The sequence below is a fragment of the Lepidothrix coronata genome, unplaced genomic scaffold (assembly GCF_001604755.1).
Source record: "Lepidothrix coronata isolate B3197 unplaced genomic scaffold, Lepidothrix_coronata-1.0 Scaffold30, whole genome shotgun sequence".
Taxonomy (NCBI): Eukaryota; Metazoa; Chordata; class Aves; order Passeriformes; family Pipridae; genus Lepidothrix; species Lepidothrix coronata.
In genome coordinates this window covers 585520-612211 of record NW_016690210.1, presented here as the reverse complement: position 1 = coordinate 612211, position 26692 = coordinate 585520, and the positions used below count along the sequence as shown (strand labels likewise).

At 44.6% G+C, this 26692-nt stretch overlaps 1 protein-coding gene across 4 annotated transcripts in view; it reads right to left on the bottom strand.

The window, feature by feature from the left end:
- ERG (ERG, ETS transcription factor) overlaps window positions 1-26692 on the bottom strand; it is a 65802-nt gene that overhangs the window by 25246 nt on the left and 13864 nt on the right. For 2 of the 4 annotated variants that reach the window (XM_017811039.1, XM_017811038.1), the window contains exon 2: window positions 8533-8750. In XM_017811039.1, coding sequence (XP_017666528.1) covers window positions 8533-8750 — 218 coding nt within the window. Of the gene's footprint in view, window positions 1-8532; window positions 8751-8946; window positions 9082-20063; window positions 20070-26692 lie in introns of those variants that run through there. The other 2 variants (XM_017811041.1, XM_017811042.1) reach the window with 2 other exon arrangements.

Sequence of the window (26692 nt, the reverse complement as noted above, 5' to 3'; positions counted from 1 at the left end):
GGCTCACTAGAGGCCAGTCAAGCTATAAATATTACCAGCCTGGCTCTTTGTGTTCACAGTGTGGGGAAACAGCTGGTTTAAGTTTGACTGCACGTTGTCATTTCTCCATTAGCGCAAACACTTCAATATTTCTTACGTGTCAGGTTGGAGTGAAGAAAGGGAAAGAAGGGAAGGGGGTCACGAAAAGCCAAAGCTAAGAAATGATGTTCTGTATATATACATAATTTACAATTAGATTGCTGCCTGGGAGAAGGCTGAGGTCTGACATGGTGATAGCTAGGCCAAAGCCACAACGACTTCCCAGTTGGCCTATAACTTTCAGGACCTATTTTCTCTTGTTTTTCTTTTATTATTTTTATAGAAATTCTATTATAATGGTAACAGATTACATTTCTCAAATTGTATTTCATTTCAAGAGCTTGTAAGACTGTTGTATTTGTGGTTTCGTGAAATATGAAATACAGGGAGACGGGGCCCTTCCCAAACCACATGTGCCTTCTTTTGTGGGCAGGGATCATATAGAAAGTTAGTAAAGTAGTATGCCAGGCATAAACAGAAGTGACATCCTGTATGGAAACCATAATCCCCCGTGTCTGTGGAATGTCTGCTGATTTTCATGACTAACTTTATCAGGCTGTGAGGCCGACGGGTGCAAAATGGTAAAGCCAAAGATCAGCCCCTTTTCTTACCTTCTGTTTTGTCTTAAAAAGCTGTTCCCAAACTTTAAATACTGAACAGCCCCACTGATGTTGCCCTGATCAAAATAAAACACCTATTAATGAAGGGGGAGAGGAGTCAGAGACAACCTGACTGTGTCATGCCAGCCAGGGGGGACACCACAACCCCCAGCTCTAAATGCTACAGACACAGTAAATCCTCTACTGGAAATCAAGAAGTACTGATACCAATAGTCCTAAAAGATGACAGTGATCACAGCTCTTGTGGGGTCCTCTGTCATTATTTGAAGCCTATTTTTGTATTTCACTTTGCTTGAAATTCAGTGGCCAATCCAAAATGTATCCATGCCAATTCTGAATGAGCCCATTTATCCCAGAGTGAAAAGTTCCTTAGCCAGCACCTGCCAGCCCAGTACACCCCAAAAAGTTGCAAAAGAAAAAAAAATAGTTATAGTATCAGTGAGCCGAGTTTGTTTTTCTCTTTGGCAACATGTTTGCCTCGAGCATGGAGCCAAACCATGCACACACACACAAATAAGTGCTGGTGTTAAACTCGTGGATTTTCAGAGCAAACAGGAACTTCTTGGAGCAGTCACACACGGAGAAGATCCTGAATTTGCAGTTTTTCGAGTTTGGTTGGCAGCCACTCCACCAGCCACCCAGTCAGTGGGAAAGAAGATTATCAGCCTGAGATAACTGATGTCTTTTTACCCAAGATTATGGGAAAAACATTACTTTACACAGGCAGCTCCAATAAGTGCATTAGGAAAGGCCTGCTCTTAAGACAGATCTCCGTGGACTGACGTAGGGGCTGACTCAAGCCCTGCTGGAGACTGAGGAGAGAGTCCCATGGACTGCAGTGGGGTTTGGACCATGCCTGCTGTTTAGTCTGAGCTGAGGTTTCCCGGGAATACCAGGGCTGCATGCCGGTGGCGCACCACCAGATGTGGAAGGGATGGCGCCGCGCCCCCGCCGCAGGGTTGTGCTCCAGGGGTGGAAAAAGCCATGCCCTTGAAAAACAAGTGATGTCAGGGGGATTGCTGCAGCTCAGCCCTGTTTGTCCACATGCTGGACACTCGCAAGGTGGGTGTCAGGAGGGTGGTGCCAGGCTCCTCTCGGCGGTGCCCAGAGACAGGACGAGGAGCAACGGCCATAAACTAAAACACAAGAAGTTCCACCTCAACATGAGGGAGAACTTATTTCCCAGGAAGGTGAAGAGCACTGAAACAGCAGCCCAGGGAGGGTATGGAGTCTCCTTCTCTGGGCAGCTGTTCCAGTGCCCTTCACCCTCCATGGAAAGAAGTTCGTCCTCATGTTGAAGCTTCCTCAAGCTCCAAACCCACCTGGACACGCTCCTGTGTCACCTGCTCCAGGTGACCCTGCCTTGGCAGGGGAGTTTGACTGGATGATGTCCAGAGGTCCCTTCCACCCCTGACAATTCTGTGACTCAGGGATTCTCTGAAAGTTTGCAAGTGCTTCAACTTGATCCATCCGTATCCAACCACAGACTGGAATGTGATGCAGATCCCACCAGCCTGGATCCTGGGAGCAGGATGGCTCTGCTGTGGTGGGAATTCAGAGCTCCACATGGATGACTGCACCCTCCTCAGTGCCCAGGCACAGCAGCTGTCACACATCCAGACTGTGCAAGGTATCTCGAGCGCTGCCTATTCTGATTTGCTGGCTTGGATAGCACAAAATAGCTACTCCTTAGAAGACTTTACATCAAGGGGAAAATTAAAAAAAACTCCAACAAGAAAACTCGAGGTCACCCTGTGCTCTGAAAACTCCTTCTGTGTGTTAGATGTGCTCAACCCAGCCAGTACAGAGGCCCTTTGATGAAAATTCAGGCAAAGAAAAAATGGTGTTTCCCCAAAAGAGCCAGCACAAAAGATGTATTAAGTGATAATTTCACCCTCTAATGGTTTTCAAGCAACAATTGGTAGCACTTAAATCAACATTTTGCACATTATTAAACCTTAGGGGCAACTAATTATTTCTGGCATTTCTTTAAAACTCCTGTGATCAGATGTTGGAAAACTTCTGCTGTGCTTTCACTGCAGTTCACTTTTAAAATACCTCCTCAGTGAAATCATCACGCTGCAAGTGAAATCTGAATAAGACTCTGTGTTTCACCTCGGCCTGCCTTAAAAAAAAAAATGGATTATCTACCAGTAAATGTGGTTATTGCAAGCTACCTTTGTACAGTCCCACTCCTGGGCACGGTAGAGTCCCATGGGTGAGTGTATTCCGAGATTCCTGGACAATCCACAGATTTAAATGTTGTTTAAGCAGCACCCAGGCCCTCCTGAGAGCATTTTCACAGGAGTGGATTTCTCCCTAAATGCATAACGTGAATTGTGACAGAATTACTCGTGCTTAATTTGAGAAAATATGTAGAGAATGATAAACAGAACAATAAATAACAGTGTGGCACATGCAACCTACAGATTTATATTTATGTATAAGTATATATAAAATATATATAAATATATATATATATATGTATAAAACCCTATACCAGGGTGAATCTTTTGGTCTGACTCAAGAGCAATAAATAGCAGGAAACAGTTATTACATTCAGGTGAAAGATTGACTCTATGGGGCCACAAAAGGTCTCATTAGATTTATGTACCTGGGAGAAATATAACGGCTGTACCTACATAATATATTTAAAGAAACTCAATTTGATACCACCTGTGACAATCTGCATTATTTATGCAACAACAGCAAGGTAAATGACAGCTTTAATTTAAACTTTTCAGGCTTTATTTAATTTAAGGTGGGCCCTCAGGCTGTATTTTCTGGTGGGTTTAGCTCTAAAAATGCTGTTATTGTTAAAGAAAACTGGGTAGCTAATCCCTCTGAAAATAACCCTTTAATTTTACTCTAATGGTATTTTTTTTTGTATTCACAGGAATGCCAGTTATGTTTTGAGGTTTAATGTAAGGCAATTACAGGTAAAGTATACGTGGGAAAAGTCCTACCAGATGAGCACATTTTTCTACTTAATTGTGGATGTCTAAAGGGTTCGGCGTGCTCCTAAAATTTTACACCCTCTCCCAGCTGACAGAATACATGGCCAGGAAATAAAGTGAGAGCTGGACAGCAAATATTGCGATTTTAACTCCTCCCTGCTCACCCCTTTGTGGGGTCTCATACCCTACTTTGCATCCTCTTTACGCCGAATTATTCAGACCCAGGTGCCCAGGAAGACAATTCCAGAGGATACAGTCTGGAGATCCTCCAGGCAGCACTTCCATGGCTCAGCAAAGTGATGTCATATTTTAGACTCCTTTGGGACCACCCAGATTTTAAAATGGGTGTAAACAGAGCAGGTACAGCTTTCCTAAAAATGAAAAGCGGCTCCGAGTGCTCCAGCTCCTGCACGTGTTAATTTTCAACATAGGAAGTATTTTTTTAGAACTGAGCATTTCATTTAAGGCAACAAATTTTTGCACTGCAAAAGAGCAGGGTGGGGAAACCTCCTGCAGAAAAGAAAAATGCAAAGTGACCTACAGAATCACAGGGTACCACCAATCTGATATACATGGGGTTTTTTTCCCCTTAAACTGGCTGGAATTTCACATACTAAGAAGATTCCAATCCCCAAAGTGTAATAACACCCTACATATGACATACACACGTGCATGTGAGTTTTAGAAGTGCCACAACACCTTTATTTTTGTTACTTGGCAGTGCTGGTTCTCCATTAAAAGTGTATTATTTAAGATCTATCTTTTCAGGCGCAAGTTAGGCCTTATAAAATAATTTGATGAAATGAATGGTGTTTTTTAATTATAATATTTTTTATTATTTTTGTGCATAGTATAAACATATATATGCACACAATTTTGTTGTTGTTGTTGTTCTGTTAATCTTTTTCTTTTTTGGTAGCTTGTAAGTGAATTTTTTTGTTTCTTTTTCAGCAAGTGTCATGTCTTAGGAACTGTAGTGAAGTATGAAATTTCTTTGTCCCAGGTAGGAGCACTTTCAACAGGGGAGGCTGTCAAATCCAAGATTAATAAACAAAACCCTGCTTTCAGGATTGCAGGTTATTTTTAATTCAATATAGAAAGAATTACATTGCATCCCATTATACTTTCTTTAGAAAATCAATGTTCTGAGCAAAACCATTCTGCAGTTCAGAGCAGTAACCTGTACAACCTCTTCCAGAGCCACTGCTGAGCTGTTCATTTCCCAGTGGTGGCCACATTAAAAACCTCTGAGTGATGCTGTTCAGAGCAAAATTAAGAACCTATTCTTCATGTGCTGCTCAGCTGATTTGCACTAAACTCCAAATGATGGAGTAGGTAGATTTAATGCTATTTATTTTTAGAGAGGAGACACATAAAATTGCTTCTTTTCATCTCTTTACTTCCTCAGTGGTGGTAAACGTGATCAGGGTGGTGCAAACGTGTGTCCTGGGGTTCCTTGGAAACTCCTGGGGTGTCTCATCTTTGTAACAACAGTTCTGCTGGAAAGGTCTGAATCAAAATTATGCCCCATGACTAAGTGAGGAAGTTTCACTTAAAGACAATTCCCCAGTGTTCAGATTATACATCCTTGCAGAAGTAGATGCCTGTTCTGCTCACAACAGTGCAGATCACAGAAACATAGAATGGTTTGGGTTGGAAGGCACCTTAAAGATTATCCCATTCCACCCCTCTGCCAGGGGCAGGGACACCTTCCACTAGCCCAGGTTGCTCCAAGCCCTGTCCAACCTGGCCTTGGGCAATTCCAGGGATTCAGGGGCAGCCACAGCTTCTCTGGGCAACCTGTGCCAGGGCCTCCCCACCCTCACAGGGAAGAATTTCTTCCTAATATCTGATCTCACCCTGCTGTCTTTTAGTGTGAAGCCATTTCCCCTTGTCCTGTCACTCCAGATCCTGATGAAGAGCCCCTCTCCACATGCACAGGTATTTTATACAGATAGTGCAGACACCTCTGCAGGAAAGGCAGACAGCCCTGTCCACGAAGGGCAATTCTGGCAGCTGAAACCAGCAGCAGCTCCTGTCTGCTGGCTCTGCAGGGAACCAGAGTATCACCCTGAGTGATTCAACACACTAACAGAAAATAGCATATAGGAAGGGGGAATTATAGAATCACAGAATATTCTGAGTTGGGAGGGACCCTCAAGGATCATCCAGTCCAAGCCCTGGCCCTGCCCAGGACACCCCAACACTCCCCCCTGTCCCTCAGAGCATTGTCCAAACCCTCCTGGAGCTCTGGCAGCCTTGGGGCCGTGCCCACTGCCCTGGGGAGCCTGGTCAGTGCCCACCACCCTCTGGGGGAAGAACCTTGTCCTGAGATCCACCCTGAGCCTGCCCTGTCCCAGCTCCAGCCCTTCCCTGGGTCCTGTTCCTGCTCCCAGAGAGCAGAGGTCGGAGCTGCCCCTTGGGAGGAGCTGCAGACCCTGATGAACTCTGCCCTCAGTGTCCTCTGCTCCAGCTGGACAAGCAAAGTGCCCTCAGCTGCATCTTGTCTGGCCTCTCTGAACCCTTCATCATCTCCACAGCCTCCTTTGGATGCTCTCTAACAGCTCCATCTCTTTCTTATAATGTGACACTGCATTACATTGGTAGACATTATGCAGATAAATCCAAACAGCCTGTTTAATTCAGGGTTTCTGAATGCTTTTCCATCCCTGGGAAGTATTTTAAGCTCACATATAGAAGGTGAACACACTTAAACCGGGGAGATATGGGCAGCAAACCTCCACCCCAACCTAAGCACATGCCCCCAAGCCTCCAGGCTGTAAAACAGGCCGAATGTGAGCCTGCCCTGCCCTAAAGTCAGGGTGTCTCAGGGTACCTGGCTCTCCCTGGACCAGGCAAGTCCCTGCAGGAGTCAGAGGATTTAGTGCCTGGAGATGTCTGTTCCCAAATCAGGGCTCCTACCAGTCCCTACTAGTTTGAGGATGCTGGTGTGGGACAACAAGTTTTCCACACTGAGCCCTCACTCACAGGTTATGTGGGTTTGCCTAAGACTCAGTTTAACTGATCTGACTCTGGGCACACATTTTGGGTTTGGTAGGGGTCCTGACCTCTTAAATCAACCTATAACCCTTACCAGGGTTGCTAACAAGGACTAGGCAGGACAAGGTTTCAGTTAATAAAAGGTGGTATTGCTGCCCACGGTTTTGTCCTTGAAATCATGTCACCAACAGCCAAATTCCTGTGATGCACAAACTGAGCTCTAATATTCAGTCTAGTTATGCATTTCAGGAATCCCAGACAGCAAATTCAGGATTCTGGCTTGACTGCTTTTAAAATGTGATTGTCCAAATGGATCTGTGCCATCTCAACTTTTCTTTAAGATCTGGGATATGTCAAAGCAGGAGTCTCTCTATGACTGACGTTAGTTACAAATTATTACCACTAATCACAAATTATTACCACCAATCTCAGTAACAATCAACACCAATTATCTACTCTGATGCACTTTATGGAATTTACACTAAGGAAAACTGGGATCAGTTTGCTTACACAAATATTTAAGAGGCAATTTTAGGAAGCAGGTAAGACTGGTTTTGAATCAATAGTCCATTTGTGATTGTGCATTTGCTTAGCATAAAAAAAGGACACTGATATAAAGACACTTGAAATTCTGAATAAGCAGGCTTACAAGAACACTTCCTCTAATTCTTTAAAACTTCAGCTCACCGTTTATTTCCACGTATCTCAAATCTTTGACTATTCACTGGAAATTCTGATTTGGCTTCAGCACAACTTCCATTTTTACCAGCGAAGAGGTGTGATAAGCTGCCAAACCACTTTGCCCATCAACACAGCAAGTGTGAACAGTGACCACAGAGCCCATGGCTGAGGTTTTTCTAAACAACTGGTGCTGGGAGATGAGATGAGAACGCAGCTGTTGGTGACAGAGAGATGTGAAGCACAGCCCTCACTGGTACATCACCACCAGTTGTAAGCAACTGACTCTCTGGACCTTTGCCCTTCAGCAACACCAAAGGAAAACTGTTTTGACAGTGAGGCATTTTAAACAGGAAAACTCTTGTTTGGATAGTTTCCTTGAAAAAAAAAAATCTCCATTGTGTTTTTTCAGATGGCCCAGAGAGTGCTCCTAAGATTGGGGAAGCTGCTAATTGACACCCAAAAATCCACTGTATTACTCTTTCAGCCTAATCAATACAATTCTCTTTCATAGTGACATTCATAAAAGAAGTCCTGAGGCAACAGTTAATTCACAGACACACTGTGGATACTGCCAGCTGAGCTGAGTAATTTCTTTTCCTGTTCCTTCCTACTCCCCTCCCTCCCTCCATACATGTTGTTTCTTCAGCATGAATTCTTCTTAAATACAACTCCACTTTTTGGCACTGTGTTTACAGTAAATATAAAAGCAAAGATCAAGAGTTTACTCCCCCTGCCATTACAAGATTTATTTTTCTTTTTTTCCTATGCTTCTCCGGTTATTTTTAGAGCAAAGGCAACTGCCCAAATTACTGCATTTGACAACTTCCACCGAGTGTTAGATCACACACCCCACGCCCTGGATGGATCAGTGGTGCTGCTCCAGCCTACAGCAAACCCTCATTTTATTAACTTCAATATGTGCTCTTTCAAAGCAAGTTCACATCCAAAAATTAGCCACAGTCAGAGGAGATACAGAAGTCTTGCACAAGCTCATGAGAAGACTGTGCCTGTAGCAACTTTTAAGAGCTCCTAACACCTGAACAGGGTTGGGTGGTGTGATGAGGAGACCTGCAGCCTTCTGGGACGGCAGCTGGTGGCCAGGTGCCACCTGGGGCATCTAAAATGGGGCCAGATTCACAGATTTAGAAAACTGAGCTACACCCATCCCATGAACAAGCGTTCTTGAGCCTCATTACCTTGACCCATTAACCTGGTTGGGGTTACACTCCATCTTGATGGTGACTCTGGCCGGGGGCTGTGACAACCAGTCCTGCTGGGGGACACGTGGGCTCATCTTTGAGGTCTGCCCATATTCACTGGAGGAGGAGGCCGTCATCTCTGTCTTGGCCAGGTGGGGTGATCCGTAGGCACACTCGAACAGGGACTGGTCTTCGCTCACCACTGATAACGCTTCCTGCAAACAGGAGAAGGGTCAGTGGGACCACGTTTCAGAGCAGGTATTACAATATTCCCCCAGGAAAAGGGGCTTGTCCCTCGCACGAGGAGATGAAGTCATCACTTGTTTATTACTTTTTAGGCCCACGAGTTCTGATGGAGGTGAGGGCCCCTGGGGACAGACATGTTGCCAGCTCTCCCCTGGGGAGACTCACCCCACCAGTGGCTGAGCTGATGGGCAAACACACACCACCAAACACTCGGGAACAGTGGCCAGGAGCTGGGAGGGAGCAGAGGGCAGGATGGGCAGCAAAGCCCGGGTCTGTGGAGTCCCAGGTAGTGATGCAGAGGGCCAGATCTGCCAGGGGTGCAGACAAACCACTGCTTTAACTGCCCCTGAAGGAGCGACCCAAAGCTATGCCTTGCTGACTCCCTGGGAGCTCCCCTTCCTTCCTCTGGGACACAGGCCAGGTCCTCTCCGGACCAGGAGCTGAGACATCTGGGTACAACCTCTGATCCAGGGACCTTGCCCTTTCTGCCAGCATCCACCACCAGCTTCAGCAGAGATGCCCACTCCCAGCCCTGAGAGGACACAGTGCCCACCAGCCACTTCTCTCTCTCGTGACAACCCTTCCTGGCTGGGCATCCTGCTCTGGAGCTGTGGGAAGGGCTTCTCTAGCCACCTTCCCTCACCACAGTGGTTATGTCCTTTGAGGGCACCAGGGCTCACCAGGCCCCTCGGTGATGGGGCTGCTGCCATCACCTCTGGTTGGGGACCAGACAGACTCCAGAGGGAGGGAATGTAATCCTCTATCCCCAGTGCCATGCATCCATGCTGGCACCAATTCCTTCCCTGTGCTATCATGGTGATGCCTCGGCCAGGCTTGGGCTGGTGGTGAGTCTACCACATCCATCAGGAAGCTGTGGGAAGAGCTGAAACTCCTGAGGGGACACATCCTGCCTGAGATGAGGCTCCCTGGCCATGAGAACTGGTCCAGGCTCCCACACTCCTGCTGTCCCGGCAGTGCACAGGCTCAGGGGGCACCCCTGAAAAGCAAGCTTCCAAGGAAAGCACCCCTCTCCAGGGGCTACTTAGGGTGACCATGGTGCTTGAGGGTGTACACTGGAAGGGGCTGCCCAGGGAGGTGGTGGAGTCCCCATCCCTGGAGATGTCCAAGGAACGACTGGACGTGGCACTCAGTGCTCTGGTTGACAAGGTCACAGGTTGGACCTGGTGATCTCGGAGTGCTCTTCCAGCCTAAACGATTCTGTGATCCTGTGAGATGAACAGGAAGCACAGCACGACTCCCTCCTCCCAGCCTGGCAGCGAGGCAGGGATGGAGCAGGGGGTGCAGCCCAACACCTCCCTCCTCACCACGCGGCCCTCGCCAGCAGCCAGGGAACAAACTCCAGCCCTGGGCTGGTGAGGAGGCTCAGTGTGCAGCCCATGAAATGACAGCAGCCGTGGAGGAGGCCAGCTGGCAGTGGCTGGAGGTGCAGGGGCCAAGGATGGGGGTGAGGAGGGGAGCCCGAGCCAGATTTTGGGGCAGGGTGCTCCGTGAACGACCCCACCCTCCCGAGGCAGCATGTGTGGGCTGTGCTGCTGCCAGATCTGCTGCTGATGGCCCACAGGAGGACAATAAAACCGTGTGGCCCTGTCAGCAGAGGATGGTGAAGGGGGAGAGAAAAGACACGGAGTCCTCCAGCTGCCTGCAGGCTCCCACCCTCTCTGCCTGCTGGAAGAGGGCTCTGCACAAGCTCCAGCAGTCACATGCTGCTCTAAAAATCAGCAGTTGTATTTGTTCATTTTAAGGCACATGGTGTGACTCTTGGGGGTGTCCTGTGAGGGGCTAAGAGTTGGACTCGATGATCCTGGTGGGTCCCTTCCAACCAAGGATGTGATTCTGTGGTTCTATTTCTATCATTCCTTTTATCCACCTGGTTTGTGAGCCCTCAGAGTGCACTCTGTTAATATTCATACTTTGCTCTGCAACTGCAAAGGTGGGAACATCACTTTCTGCTTCTTACTGCTCATGAAAATTGAGATCCTCCCTTAATACCTGAACTTGGGGAATGGGATCTCAAGCAGCCAAGCCACTGAGAGACTTGTGATTGAATCACCAAGTTCAGGCAGTGATCTGCACCATCCCATTGCTGATTTTCAGATGGCATTTGAGTGCAAAGATCACCACCAGGGTATCACCACTGAGTCCCCAGTTGCTTCCTTGCTCTACACACCCACCAATCTGCACCCCACTACCAAACTGATGCCTCTTGGGTTTCTGGTGATGTAAACGTGGTTCTGTGAGACAAAAAGGATGCCAGAATAACACCTCTCTCCTTCTTGCCATGCCTCTCGTGCTCCTCTGGGTCTCTGATCTGCCAGAAACCTCTGCTGTTGGTGGTCTGAGGCTTTTCTGATGAGCCATTTCTGGGAAATTTCTGCAGACCAAGAGGTGGGAGGAGGTGGCTGCTGGTCCCTCGCTCCCCCAAAGATTCCTCCCTGGCTACACTGTGCTGAGAGACAGCAGGGAGCTTGATGTGCTTGGGTAGGAAAGTAGCAGGGATCATATCACAAGACCTAGAGAAAGAAAATGTAACACTATAAGAAAATAAAAAGCTCCTTCTCAGCAGTCCATCAGAGTTTTCATGAAAAAAAACCAACCAAAATTAAATATATATATTCACAAACACAGCCTGGCCAGGTGGTCACAACGCATCCAACGCCTCAAACTATCTAATCCACACTTTCCTCTTTTCTGCCCCACTGTACAGCAAACACATGAGCCAAAAAACACCTAACAAAAAGTTAATTTTGGAAGAGGGAGCGCCGGCAAATACATGAAAATGTGAATTATACAGGAGAAAGCAAATACAAGATTGCAACTATAACAGAGTATTACTTTACTTTCTAAGCCATTTATTAATACTTTTCAAAACAAGCATCAAACACTATATAATACATTTCTCATTCTCCCACACACAAGTGAAACAAAGCAAATTCTGCTTCCTATTAAAGAGGAGTGCACCTGATAAAAATTAATGAATGCTTAGGGTAAGTATAAATGTAAACACACAAAAAAAAATGGGTTTTCTATTTATTGGCATTTCTAATGACCACAAATATTGCTTGTGATATGGATGCCTATTATGCTGCAAAAAGAGGGAAAGTCCACACATTTTAACTTCCTGAGGAGGACAGAAAATGCTGGAAATATGAGCCCAATTACTAAATGCTGTGCAAATACCTACAACTATGGCAAAAACAAGACACACATAAACGAACCCAAGGGACGGGCTTAAACTTTTAAGACATTTCAGAGGAAAAATTCCTCCTTATTCACGGACAAAGAAAGCTCAATGTGCTTGCTGGGGTTTTGTTCTGGTTTAATAGCACTCATCTGTACTCCATCCTTATCAGTCAGTGCTCGCTGACAGGGCTGTGAAGGCTCTGGAGGAATAACTGAGTCCCTGCCAGCTTTGTGTGCTCTTGGGTTGGTCCTCATGTGGAAGCCTCATTAATGTGCACTCTGTAACAGTGAGTAGCTCTGACATTTCACTCCAAGTCCTCACTGATCTTTTCTGTGCCGTTTTTAAGGACAGCAGGACATGTATCCCCCCCTCCCTTGAGTACATTATAAAAGCTGAACTGGCCAGCTAAGCCTTTGCAAAACGTTGAGGAGTCAGCATAACTAAAGAACGTGGTCTAAGCTGGGATTAGCCTTATTTCCTCTTTAACCACCTTTTCTCTCTTCTCACACCTAAATGAGATTGAGATTTCAGAGTGAGAAATATGGAAATTATGTTTAACATCTCTTCTACTCCTCCTGTGAGCCAGGACTCAGGCAGTCACACCGACTGTCCTCTCCTCCAAACGCAACCAGGACCATTGGTGTCAACGTACCAGCAACCACTACAGATGATATTTGTGGTCCTTGCATATCCTCACACACAGGGGAAAAAAGTCCTCTGTAACTCAGGGATGGGAGTTGTGTGTCCAAGATTGCAACTGCTGCCTTTCTTCCTCTCAGTGATCTCAAATTACAGAATCACCGAATGGTTTGGGTTGGAAGGGACCTTGAAGATCATCCAGTTCTAACCCCCTGCCATGGCAGGGACAACTTCCACTAGCCCAGGTTGCTCCAAGCCCCGTCCAACCTGGCCTTGGACACTTCCAGGGATCCAGGGGCAGCCACAGCTTCTCTGGGCAACCTGGGCCAGGGCCTCCCCACCCTCACAGGGAAGAATTTCTTCCTAATATCCGGTCTAACCCTGCCCTCCTTCAGCTTGAGGCCATTCTCTTTTGTCCTATCACTCCATGCCCTTTTGAAAAGTCCTTTTCCAACCTTCTTGTAGCCTGTTTAGGCACTGGAAGGTGCTCTAAAGGTTTCCCTGGAGCCTTCTCTTCTCCAGGATGAACACCCCCAGCCCTCCCAGCCTGCCTACTTAAAAGGTGAGGATTTCTGGCCCAGGCTTTTCTGAGTCCACTGACCCTGCAAGACACGGTGATGCTGAACAATCGGAACTCAAAACAACCTGATATAACCTCATGTGAAACTCATCCTGTGGGAAAGCATAGAAACAGCATCAAGAAATAATGAAGCATTTCTCAGCTCTGCAGGAATGGCTGACAAGTGGCATAATTTTGGATCTTCAAACGTGAGCTCTGAAAGGAAGGTTCTAACAGCAAACTGCTGCACTGAAACAGCTCAGAGAAAGCAGTTGTGGGTATTTCTTCCTTGAATACAGGGACTTGGAACTGTGTTTTCTGCTCTAATTGCACATGCAAAAGCTCCTGGACCAAACAGAATGTAAAAATTGTCAGAATTCACAATCATGAAAAACAGCGGCATGGCCTGGCCACGTAGAAATGTAAACAAAACTATTAACACTGACAATGTTTGGCAAGGTTTTATTACATATGGATGCCAGTTCTATTTCTAGTAAAGGCTTTTCATTACTCATTCACATCTTAATCCTTTTTTTCTCATCCATATTAATGCTGTTTCTGGGGCAGTTTGGCAACACCAAGCCACAAGTGGGATAAAACAACGTAAACATTAACATTACCAAAGAGATGCATTATAGGGTTCTTTCATTTTTGACAAGTTATGTACCTCTGTAACAACAATTTTAGTAGTGATTGGGTCATTTTCCTGGATTTCACATGGCAATAACATGTTCTCAGGACGGCTCAGAAACAAAACCTTTCATTTCTAGTAACCACTGCCTAAAGAGATATGAAGAAAGCAACACACGCAGTTTATGCCAGCAGGTGAGAAAGGTAATTCATGCAAATCTGTGAAGCAGAGTTGTTGGTATCTGAGGCCAACACTGAACACAAATTTTCTTTATTTCATCTTCCTTTTCCTCTCATGACATCACCAGCAAGACAAACAAACAAAAAAATCCCCTGTTCCTTCATCAAGACTTTTATTTTATAATCACTCGTACCGTGCAAAACCTGGCTTCTCCCTTGGACTTTCTGTACTAATGATAAAAGAACAAAATGATTTCTCTCTTTGGTTTTGACTTATGCTTCGCTGATAAGTTTTTTAAAATAGAAAAAGAATAACAGACTGACAAATTTGTAGAACAATAGGTACAGCAACGCCTTTAAAGTAGGCATAAAGTCATTAGGACAAAGGTGTTTACTTAATCAAATGCAAGATTACTTGGCCTGGAAGCAAGAAGTTACAGGAAATGTGATTGAAGTAGTTCCCATCATGAGAAGTATATGCAAGCTGCCCTGTCCTTTAACTGCAATGTCAGGAACTAAGGACAAAGACTTTTTTTTACTAAAGCTTGATCAAAATTAAGAAATGGCTAAAAAAGGCAATAAGGTGTGGGGTTGTGCAGCATAATTTGCTTGTGCAGAGGGATCTTGGGGGAAAAATACAGCAGCAGGATGTTAAAATACTTTGGAGGCCATTCTAACCCAAGGGTTAGAAAGGGCAATGGTTTTAAATTGAAAACTGTTGTTTTGGTTTTTTTTCATGGGCAATGTTTTAAACTGAGTTTACATTAGAAAGAAATTCTTGGTTGTGAGGGTGGAGAGGCCCTGGCACAGGTTGCCCAGAGAAGCTGTGGCTGCCCCTGGATCCCTGGAAGTGCCCAAGGCCAGGTTGGATGGAGCTTGGAGCAACCTGGGCTAGTGGAAGGTGTCCCTGCCCATGGAAGGTGTCCCTTCCCGTGGAAGTTGTCCCTGCCCGTGGAAGTTGTCCCTGCCCATGGCAGGGGGTGGAACTAGATGATCTTTAAGGTCCCTTCCAATTCAAACCACTCTGTGACTCTATGATTTTATGATCTCAAAATATTCAGCTCTGTTTTTGCTTCATTCTTTCAGATTTTTCCATGGTTTACTGCTCGATCCCCGTAAAAGAAAAGGTTTAGTAGACTGTTTTTAGCCCTCTTGTCTATCCAAAATCTCTCAAGTGATTTCCTGCTCAAGAAAAAAAAAAAAAATGCTTCAAGAACTTTCAAAGTCAAGAACTTACTGGGCAACACTGTCAAAATCCGAGCAGCCAATATCACACCAGTATGATGAGAAACACTGTCCACAAACCAGCAGGATACTGGGCAAGAAGTGCACATCAAGAGGAGGATGCATGAAGAGACACAAATACAGCAACGACCCTGGTTGTGCATTGAGATGGTGCAGACACAAAAATGAACTTATTGCTTGGAGAGTCAGCACTCAGGACTCCAAATGAACCTGTTACCCTTGGCTTGCAACAGCCGCAATTAAAAACTTTTAATTACCTTTGCCATATGTCCACTTTTGACACACGGTTTTTTAATATTTCTCCTCATTAACATAAACAACTTTTACTTCTTCCCTAATCTGAATTTCATAGCAAACAAGCACAAGCTCAGAGCTCCACACAGCCACAAGTTCAGCCACGGGCTGTTTCCCATCACTTCTCGCATGTCTACGGTCGGTCAGAGAAATTAATTCTCCGTTCCGCAAAGAATTCTGACATCCTGAGACTTATTTTCATCTTAAATTAGGCCAAAAGCTGTTATAAGAAAACTTTCACCCAACTGTTTATTAAAAGGACGGATTGTAACGCGCTGGCGTGTGTTTCGCAGATGTTACAGCTTTCTAATAAACACATTTGGAGAGGACCTGTTTTTTTCTGAGGGAAGATTGTTCTGATTAAGACCATGCAATTAGGCCTGTAAGCGTTTCCATGCTTTTTTGCACTCATTATCCTTTGTGTACTCGATGACATTTGTTACTGAGGTTGTTTAAATGGAATTACACACGACTGTTACTGAGAGAAGGAACAGGTGACAGCGTGGAGGAGAGCACACAGTGCACACCTTGACCAAGCCTGCTTGCTACTCGCTGTTCTTCCTCAGGCTGCATCTCCTGATGCTCTAGGAACTGTTTATCTGGAGTGAAAGCCTAATTCCAAACAGGCCAGGAATGTCATTTCCACGCTGGAACAGCGAGCACACGCGAGGCTGGACACCAGAACCTCTCAGAGCAGCGGGCAGCCTTCCAGCCTGAAACCCTGCTCACGTCTGCAACAGGCACCACTGCACGATGGAACAAGCTGTGGCTGAGCTGCTTAAAGAGCTTCCAGCCTAAATTTGCAGCCCTGCTTTAAAGCCAAGTCTTTTGAGCCCTGGATTCATGGCATCCAGCAGGAATCGGTGGAATAAAAGACAAATGATTGATGTTTTAGCCTTGCTGGGGCGTATTAATCACTGTGCTCATACAACTCTCTCCTGACCATTTGCAAGAGGAGGATATTCAATACGGTGTGTGGAACATACTGGAAAAGGTTACTGCTCAAAATGCAGTCACCTGAGTCAGGAATTGCAATACACATCTGGAATATGTTTTCCTTCTAAATCTCCGAGCCTTGGATTCATTAGATCAGACAAAAATCCACATATTCTATTCATGAGAGAGTTCAGGAACAACAAAAAGCCTTGGCAAGTACAAGATAGGAAAGACAGATGTTGTCCTCACCTCCACCCATGAGAACCTGATTGCCAGCTCAGCGAACATCCCCCACCTCTTTGCAGGGAGCACTTGGCTGGTCCCTGTTAACCCAAACACAGGCCTGGTGCTGCCCCTTATCAGCCATTTCACCTCTTGCTGAGGAAAACACAAGGATGTTTGGAGTGCCACTTGAAAAAAGGAATAATCAAGCGTCCATCAAACCTGATGTTATGAAATTTCGGGCAAGGCTCATTTCTGGGAAACAACAGCAGATGTCTGAGGCCTTATCCTGCAGGGTAAACCCTTCTCCTGACTTCACCAGGAACGTGAACAGAGGCCTCATGGCTAAGCCCAAAGGCTTAATATTTTGTGCCTTGATGAACAAATTCTGAAATATTATAAATTCAAATGTAAACTGTGCTGCTTTATCACAATTTTTAATATATAAACCATCATTCCTGAAATGTTGACTAACCCTATTTTTGCCCAGGCTATTTCTGACATGTTCTATTATCACAAGGTAATATTTGTAGCATAAGGTATTCAAATCCAGGTCTCTAAATGCTTCATAAAGTAAAAAATCATCGTTCCACTGTTGCAGATGGGAAACTTTGGTTAAGAATTGCTAAAAAAGGGTCTTGGTTTAGCAAACATATCTCCATTATGCTGAGCTCTGTGCCCTATTGGGGATTACCCTGAATCTCACACACTGAGATTTTCACACCAAGCAGAGCAACTTCCAGAGATCAGGAAACATCTGATTTAAAGAGCTGCCATCTCACAACGAATTGTTTCGTTTGCAGCCTTTATCTGGCAGTAAAATGCAAATTAATAGCTTGACACCAAACCAGGAGTTAACAAATGGAAGTAGGGAACTCTTTTGTGCATGTCACACGCCCTGCACACCGTCAAAGCAACCCAGTGGGCTGGTACAAATGCAGCACTGAAACCCTCCACCCTGCACCTGCTTGAATTTCAATGCCCAAGCGACTTCAAGCTGCTTGGAATCAGCTCTGTCCATGCAAAACCACCAAAGAACTGCACCTGCACCTCAGAATTCTCCTTCTCCATCAGCAGAGTGCTGGTAAATCACTCAAACACTGAGGCAACACCAGGTTTTATCAAGTGCACCGTCAGCTGAATGAAGAGGTGGCTGCAGGGCTGGAGCAGCACAATGATCAAAATGCATATTCCTGAATGATTATGTCAACCCTTCCATCCCCAGTGCTAAAAACAATACAAAATATCCTGCAGATTGTATATTGTATGAGCATTTTTAAAGAAACTGTAGCTTTGTATGCTTATTTTAGCACTTCCATCCACGTAAAGAGCTCTTAACACCGAAGTCTGAATGACTATTTTTTCAGTCAATACAATAGACTTTTCTTCCTTTTCATCTTGAGAGTATTGTCAATTATGGAAGACTTTGAAAGCTTGAAGTTTTTTCCTCCTCCATGCTTGGCTGTTAACTTCTAGGGCTTCACAATGCCTGGAAAATCAGGAAAACTTGGATATAAAACCTGAATTTCTGTCTCAGCCCGGGGCAAGCCTGTTGTTTTTCTAGTATAGGCCTACATCAATCTGAAGGAGCAGCCAACCTTCTACTTTGTTGAAAAATATAAACATCTGAGTGTTTTTCCAGCAATCTTTCAAGCAAAGATTTGTTTGGCAAAACAGGTGGCAGGTTTGTAAAGTGGCCCAGAGCCCAAGTGGAGGGAACTGAGGGTGCACAACCACACCTGCTGTGAACTTTAGTTGATAGATCAAAATGATATTGGGGAAAGAGTCTTGGGAACAAAACAGTTGCCCAAAACAAGATATCGATCTCATTCAAGACCATCCTATCCTTTCTGTGTCTCCTCTTACAATCTTTTGCACCTTGGGTAGCCCCAGATGTTCAGCTGGGTTGTCTTCAAGAATTACTGTGTGTTAATCCCAGTTAGTCTCCTGTCCAGAATTAGAGGCTTTGCCTGTACCCAGTAACAAACCCTGGTATATTGGGTTTGGAAACTCTATTGAGAAAATTTTTAAAATTTTTTTTTTGGTATTATTCAAAAGCTTTTTGCAGTGTTATCACCAGGTAGTAACATTTGCAACCTTTTTTTCCTACCATCCAAGCAAAAACTACAAAAAGATTGTATAGTACATTTATACTTAGTTTAATATTTGTTCACTGTGGTGGGTTGACCCACCACTTATATATTTTTATATTTAATTACATATTCCCATTATATATATATATATATGCATAAGTATATGTACAGACATACATTTTTAGATAATCCCACCCTCAATCTCTGAACAAATTTTAAAGTAAAAATAATTCAGGGATTAAAATACTTTTATCTAGGGCACACTATGGATCAAGGACAAGCTCATCAGCAAAGTGATTAAAAATAAAAACATACAGGAAGGAACGAAGAGATTTTTACTGTCATTATAGCAATGAAAAAGTTAAATACTAAGGGTAAAACTGAAAAACAGCACCCAAGTTAGTTTCTTTTCCACTGACCCTTAGGTTTTTATGAATGCCTGACAGCATTAGGGGAAATAACACTTGGATGGTGGCCACCAACTGAACTTCTCAGTGACCCATCACTTCCCTGCAGTGGCTCTGCGTGTGGTGGTTGGGCACGTGCACACACGAGCAGGATGAGTGGATCACTCTGCTTGGAAAGACTGCAGTTCCAGGGGAATTTTAGCTCCAAATATTAGCTAACCCAAAGAAATCACAGGAGAACCACAGGTTGCCCACTGGGTGTGTTATCTGCTGCATCCACCCAGCAGCCAGGAACAGGAATCAGCCCAGGGAGAAGGAGCTGAATGTGCTCTTGGGCATCTGCAGAGCTGCTGTCCTGCAGCTCAGGCTCCTCCTGAGGGACTCCTTAGAGCTGGAGATCCTCCTGCCTGCTGCACCAGGCTGGCCAGGACTCAGGTGCTGCCCTGTGTTCACCTCCATGCATATTTAAAACCCTCACCTTCCCATTTAGAGAGCACTTGCCACACTCAGCACTTACTAATTTCCTTGCTTGATCTTTTTGCAAATGCTGCTCCAAGCATCTTTATTTATATGGATGTTTTTATTCACCTCCAAATGTATTTGTCTTGATGTAATTCTCCCCTGTGAGGGTGGGGAGGCCCTGGCACGGGTTGCCCAGAGAAGCTATGGCAGCCCCTGAATCCCTGGAATTGTCCAAGGCCAGGCTGGACGAGGCTTGGGGCAACCTGGGATTGTGGAATTTGGCTTGGATGATGATCTTTAAGGTCTCTTTCAACATAAACCACTCTATGATTCTATATTTTGTACTGACTACCCCACGTTAAATAACTGGAATTAAAAGGCAAATTTCTATTGCTGTTTAAAACATTCCCTACCTTAACAGTGCTCCCCCTTTCTCCACAACACTGGAGCAGAAAATCTTGTGTTTACATTATTGTCCCTTCCTTTTCCTCAGACACCTTTTATTCTGGATCCTCCATGTATACATTGACTATATACATACACAGTATTATATGCTTCTCATGGTATTCCCCATTTTACAAGCATATGGAATCTTGCTTGGATGGGTAATCTTTCTAAATTCAGAATGAACTTTCCAAATATGCCCACTGTGTATGTAAAATATGACTTCCTGTCACGATAACCTTTCCAGTGTATAGCCCAGCATACTTTCCTATAATTGTTTATAAGGAATATCTTGATTCATACTTCTGCACACGTTATTTTAAGCCATCTGCCACAAAACATGACTAATGAAATTACTACAGGGTTGAATGTCACAGTATTAAGTAATTTCTGGGGGTGCAAAGAGCAACACATGAGACTGCTCATAAAATAGCAATAAAGTGTCTGCTTTTGTTTAAGGATATTTAACCTGCTCTGCTGAACCAGTAAAAATAAGGAGTTGTTTTAGCTCAAACATTAACCATGAGATCAAAGAGACTGGGATGGGTTTTGACATATTGCAGTTAAAGAAGTAGCCAGAGCAATGGATTGGAAGAAAAACGTTGTTTCATACCCATGATTGACAAAGGTTGGAGTGAATGTTCTCTGTTTCTCCCCAGATAAATCAAAACAGAACCATCCCAACAGGAAACCCTCACACAAGACAACAAACCCATTTGCTTTATGACAGTAAAAAAAAAATAAATTAATCCAAACCTGTGGTTTTGCTTTTAAACTGAGTTCCTATTACTTTATCTAAGCAACAAATTTCTAAATAAAATCACCAGTCCAAACTTACAAAATATAAGCAGTAACTTCAGAAAATTTTCAAAGGTTTCATTCTTTTCTCCTTTTTTTAGGAGATCTGCCTCACAAATTTAAACTTTCACCTCAAACCATTCTACGCTTCTATGAACTCGTGGCTCTGTGACCCTTCTCTCTGCTGAAACTCAGCCACAGCAGAAACAGGTTGTGGCCCATTTTTAACTTTACATGTGAAGAAGAAAAGGAAAATGCACATGTTGATATCTTTGATGTGGCAGCAAGAACAATCCTGCAGCTTTTCCCCATGGCAATATTTCTTCCAAACTGCTGATTACCAGAGTTATCCCTCAAAAACCAGGCCCTGCAGCTCTGGTGTTGACTCTGTTTTGCAATGGTATCAACATTAACTCCGGAAGGACATAAAAGATCATCTGCTGCCATTGATGAAAAGTGAGCTGGGAAAGTCAATGCAAATAAAGAGAATCTCAAGCCCAAAATTGTGAGATCTGCATTTACCATAGCAATAGAAACCATTAAGATGCTTTCCCCCACACCTCACTAATAAGGCCAAGTGTCTAACACACATTACTGTAGGAAATGAAGTTGGGAGGATGCAAAGCTTAAGACATGCTGAAAGAAAATATTTTGATTTACTTTCCTTTGGAGTGTATTGAAAAACGACCCCCAAAATGTCTTTATATACTGTAATCTAGGCCTTCAAACACACAGGAGAGGTAGAGAGGTCTGCAGGCTGTTTCTCTTTTATTGTTTCCCCAAACAAACCCATTTCCTACAAGCTGTTCCCATATCTTTTGTGCCACGTCCAGCTTCCCAGAAAAACAGCAGGAAAACAAAGTGTGAACTCAAAACAACCCATTTCCCCAGAACAATGTGCCATACCAAGGAGAGGGAGAGCTGGAGGGGAGGAAGGCTGAAGAGGAAGGGGGGAAGGGAGAGAGAGAAGGAGTGAAGCTGTTTTGATGCTGCCAAGGGACTTCAAGAAAAAAGGAAGGAGGAACTTTTAGAAGTCACAGTGGGGAAGAGCTGTGAGTTGTGTAACTGTAAATATGCAACAGGCAAGTTGCCAACTATTTCAAAGGATTTGAGGTTTCAAAATCGTCAAGGAGTCCAACTGATTTGTGCTCTGGGTTTGGAGCTTCCAGGAACACCTTTATATGTCTGAGAGCCAGAAACTACCATATCTTTTTATAGACTACTCGAGCCATACTTGGTCATAATTTCAAGTTGAATCAGTAAGGAATGTAAACAGACACCATTTATGCTTCTCTGCAATCTAATAAAATGAAAGCATGGACTAAATAAAGCCAAATGATAGATGTCGTTCGGCAAGAAGGGAAAACCAGATGATCATGTTCTTTTAGTTCCTGGCTGACCTGAGCAATCTCCAAAGTTCCTGCTAGTCAGTAAACCAAGAAAACCTACCCATTAAACTCCCACAGGAATAATGACACCACTCATTGAGAGACATGTGATAAAAGCCAATGATAAATGTCACCATGCCATTTTAAAATCCTCTTTCTGTATTGGGCTCGCCAAGGACATAAAAGCAGAAAAGGAGGAATAAAAGTAAGGAAGCAACAAATTATTTCAGCCTTTCCGTCCATGAGGATTACTCAAGTAAGAAAAACATAATTTTTAGAGTCAACACAACAACTGGAATGCTTTTCCCCAGATTGTGTCCTGGGCTGCACCAAAAGCACCGTGGGCAGGAGGTGGTGGTGGGGATTCTGCCCCTCTGCCCAGCTCTGGTGAGATCCCACCTGCAGAGCTGCCTCCAGCCCTGGGGGATCCAAAATAAGAAGAACATGGAACTGTTCAAGAAGGTCCAGAGGAGCTCATGAAGATGATCCCAGGGCTGGAGCAGCTCTATGAGGAAAGCCTGGGAGAACTGGGATTGTTCAGCCCGGAGAAGAGAAGGCTTTGAGGTGACCTAATTGTGGCCTTCCAGGACCTGAAGGAGCTGACAAAAAAGATGGAGAGAGACTATTTCCAAGGGCCTGGAGTGACAGGACAAGGGGGAATGGCTTCAAAATGAAAGAGGGCAGGGTTAGATTGGATATTAGGAAGGAATTCTTCCCTGTGAGGGTGGGGAGGCCCTGGCCCAGGTTGCCCAGAGAAGCTGTGGCTGTCCCTGGATCCCTGGAAGTGTCCAAGACCAGACTGGATGGGGCTTGGAACAACCTGGGTTAGTGGAAGGTGTCCCTGCCCATGGCAGGGGGGGAACTAGATGATCTTTAAGGTGCCTTCCAACCCAAATCATTCTATGAATCCATGAAATCAAGAATCTGACCAGCTTTGAAATCTTCGGGTAGGGAGATGCTGCTTCTGCAGCGAGAAAATAACGTGGTTCATTTCTTCTTTTCTGTTGACAAAAGATGCAATCCCACAGATGTTGCAGTCACTGCAATTCAAACCCACGGTCCCAAACACTACAATGTGTAAGCAAGACCTGGCATGACCATGAAAGGTGTAGTCTACAGAGGAGGAGATGTGGTGCAACACTCATGTCACAATGTGCTGACTTCCTACTGTGGACTTGTATTAAACTGCCACAACACTGCTGCAAGAAACACCTTTCAATAGTATTTACTAACCATGAATTTTATGCAGTCCTAGATGCAAGAAATAAATGGACACAGAACTAAGGGAAAGCATTAGATAAACCTTTCACTGAATGCTTGCAGCTGACAGAGACACAAGTTGAGAGAAACAGATACAAAGCACAAGTTAATTGTGTGAGCAGCGTGACTGTCACAGTTGTGTCAGAGGTTATTTTTCAATTTGAACGAGTAGAAGATAATAAATAATGGAAGGCTACTATGAATGGCAAGTAAGAAGTGGAGTGAAGGTGAAAAGAGTGATGAAAGGGGAAGGAAAAGCAAAGAGTTTGGAACAGTCTGGAATCAGATAAAACCATACGAGCGACTCATCCCTGTCCAGTCTCCTTCTGAAGCTGCTTGCTCTGGCTCTGCTCTGGCTGATCCCTTCCTGTGTTCCCAAGGAAACTGGAGGGATCTTTCCACCTTTAGATGCCCTTTGACTGACCAGGACTATGCCTGGACCACACAGTGGGGATAACACGCAGGAGCAAACTGATGCAATATTGATGGTGCCCTCCCGTGCTCCCCAGAGGGCCCTGAACCCTCCCTGCCACGGGATGGGAAGGAATGAGGATTCTCATCCCTCATGTGCACAATCCTCCAGCCCTACTGGAATGCTGGGGCTTGGTTTTGGCAATGTCAGGAGCTGCCAAGAGCTGAGACAAGCCAAAGGTAACAGTAAGTGGGTAAGAGCACTAGACACGAGAGCAGGAAGGTGGGTTTGTTATGTCTTATTTTCCCTCTGAGAGCCTGACAGCCTGAAGATTGGAATTTGACCAAGGAAAATCCTAGGCTTTACTTAATACATCATTCAGTTCAGCCGGAACACATCCAGTTAATGAGGCTTTTGGAGTTGTGGGGGGATTGATACACTGGCAAGTCAAGCAGGTGATTGTGATGCACAAGTACATGTAGGTGCCCAGCCTCAGATATCATGGAATCATGGAATGGTTTGGGCTGGAAAGGAGCTTAAAGATCATCCCATTCCTACTTCCTGCCATGGGCAGGGACACCTTCCACTAGCCCAGGTTGCTCCAAGCCCTGTCCAACCTGGCCTTGGACACTTCCAGGGATCCAGGGGCAGCCACAGCTTCTCTGGGCAACCTGTGCCAGGGCCTCCCCACCCTCACAGGGAAGAATTTTCTCTCAGTATCCCACCCAACCCTGCCCTCTGTCAGTTTGAAGCCATTCCCCTTGTCCTGTCACTCCAGGCCCTTGGAAATAGCCTCTTTCCATCTTTATTTTCGTATCTATGTCTGAACTAAGCATTTGTTCAAGGCACGGATTTCCCAAGACTGTAATTCCTCAACATAAACCAGTTGCTGAGGATTTCAAACACTACTTTTACCAAAAGAAAATTACGGTTCACTGCAAACTAATTTTGCTCCATCAGAGTTAACAGAAACATGTAATTGTTTTTTATCAGGAGAATGCTGACTCTTCAGAATGTCTTTAAAATATATAAAAAGCTTTCTTATGAGATACTTCCAGTGAGACTGAAATCGAAAACAGATCTTTAGAAACCAACTCTTTTGTAAGAATATGGAAAACAGATCTAAGGCTTCAGTAAGATTTTTGCTTCCTCATGTTGAGTATTTCATCACTGACCAGGCATGTTTTAAAGCTGTTTATTACCCTCTGAAGCTTCAGGCTTCAGTCACAACTGTGGAGAAAATGTTAGCTAGAAACATTTAAAGTTCCTGCCACATCTTCTTGTATTCTGCTTTTTTCTACAAACAGTTTTTGTACACTGAGTACGCTAAATATTATATTTATAACATGCACAAATAATATTTTTAAATGAGTTAATTGAAAAGTCACTTCTTATTTATGCAGTTTTCAGAGTCCAGAGCTCCTGATTCTGGATTTCACTTAACATTCCTGAGGATATTTTCCTAACTTGTTTTTTTTTTTTTTAGCTGTCAGTGAAATCATCAATTCTTGCAATGAAAACCACACCACTCATTTTAAATCTTGGTAGCTAAAAGTTTTGCATTCCACACTGATCTTTTATATAAGCATTTCTATTGCCATAAGCAGGACTATTTGCAAATAAGAGCCTCTAATGGACAGATATTTCTTAAAGCACTGGAACGACTTCAGCAATAACTGAGCTTAGTGGCAGCCTGTGCAATTTTAACAGAATAATGTCCCATTTCGTGTCAGATTAAAAGCTCTTAAAAGTTATTAATTACAACAATTCTGTGGGAAATAGAAAAGCTCTGAAAAATCACAACGGAAGTGTCTCAGGTGGGAACCTGAAAAAACCCAGCTGTTCCTGAAAATGCAGAGGGGGTTTTTCAAGTCACAGCGAGGATCTGTGGATAGAACTGAAAAATCTCCCTTTTGGTTCTCTGACCAAGTCATCGCCCATCAGATCATGCACAAAATTCGCTGTGATTCACTGCTACTACATCCCAGAGTCACTGGATCACCAAGGGTGGAAGAGACCTTCAGGATAACCCAGTGCCACCACCAGAATCACCCCTAAACCACGACCCCAAGGGCCACATCCAGACAACTCTTGAACACTTCCAGAGACAGTGACTCCACCTCCTTCCTGAGCAACTTATTCAAGGCCTGAATACTCTGTCAGGGAAACATTTTCTAATATTTAACCTGAACCTCCCCTGGCACAAGTTGAGGCCATTTCCTCTCATCCTTTCACTCGAGACATGGCAGAAGAGCCCGACCCCCCCTCACTGCCCCCTCCTCTCAGGGAGTTGGAAACTCTTTGTTCCCTCTGGGGTTACAAGACAGGAATTAAAAAAGGCAAAATGATCTGTCCAGCAACTACATCAGTAAAGAGCAGGCTGCTGATCACACAAAGAGGAAAATCTAGGACTTTTCCCCTGCCTTATTTTTATTATTCAGAGGGAAAGATTTTCCCATGTGAGCAAACTGCTCTTCTAAACATTTCAACAAGACCTGAAGTTGCAGAGTCAGGTGAACAGTGTTTCTGGTGGAAAGGGGTGCAAGATGGTTTTGTGAAGATCACAGACTCATGGAAAGGCTTGGGGTGGAAGGGACCTTAGAGATCATCCAGTCCCCCCCCTGCCATGGGCAGGGACACCTTCCACTAGCCCAGGTTGCTCCAAGCCTCATCCAACCTGTCCTTGGACACTTCCTGGGATCCAGGGGCAGCCACAGCTTCTCTGGGCAACCTGGGCCAG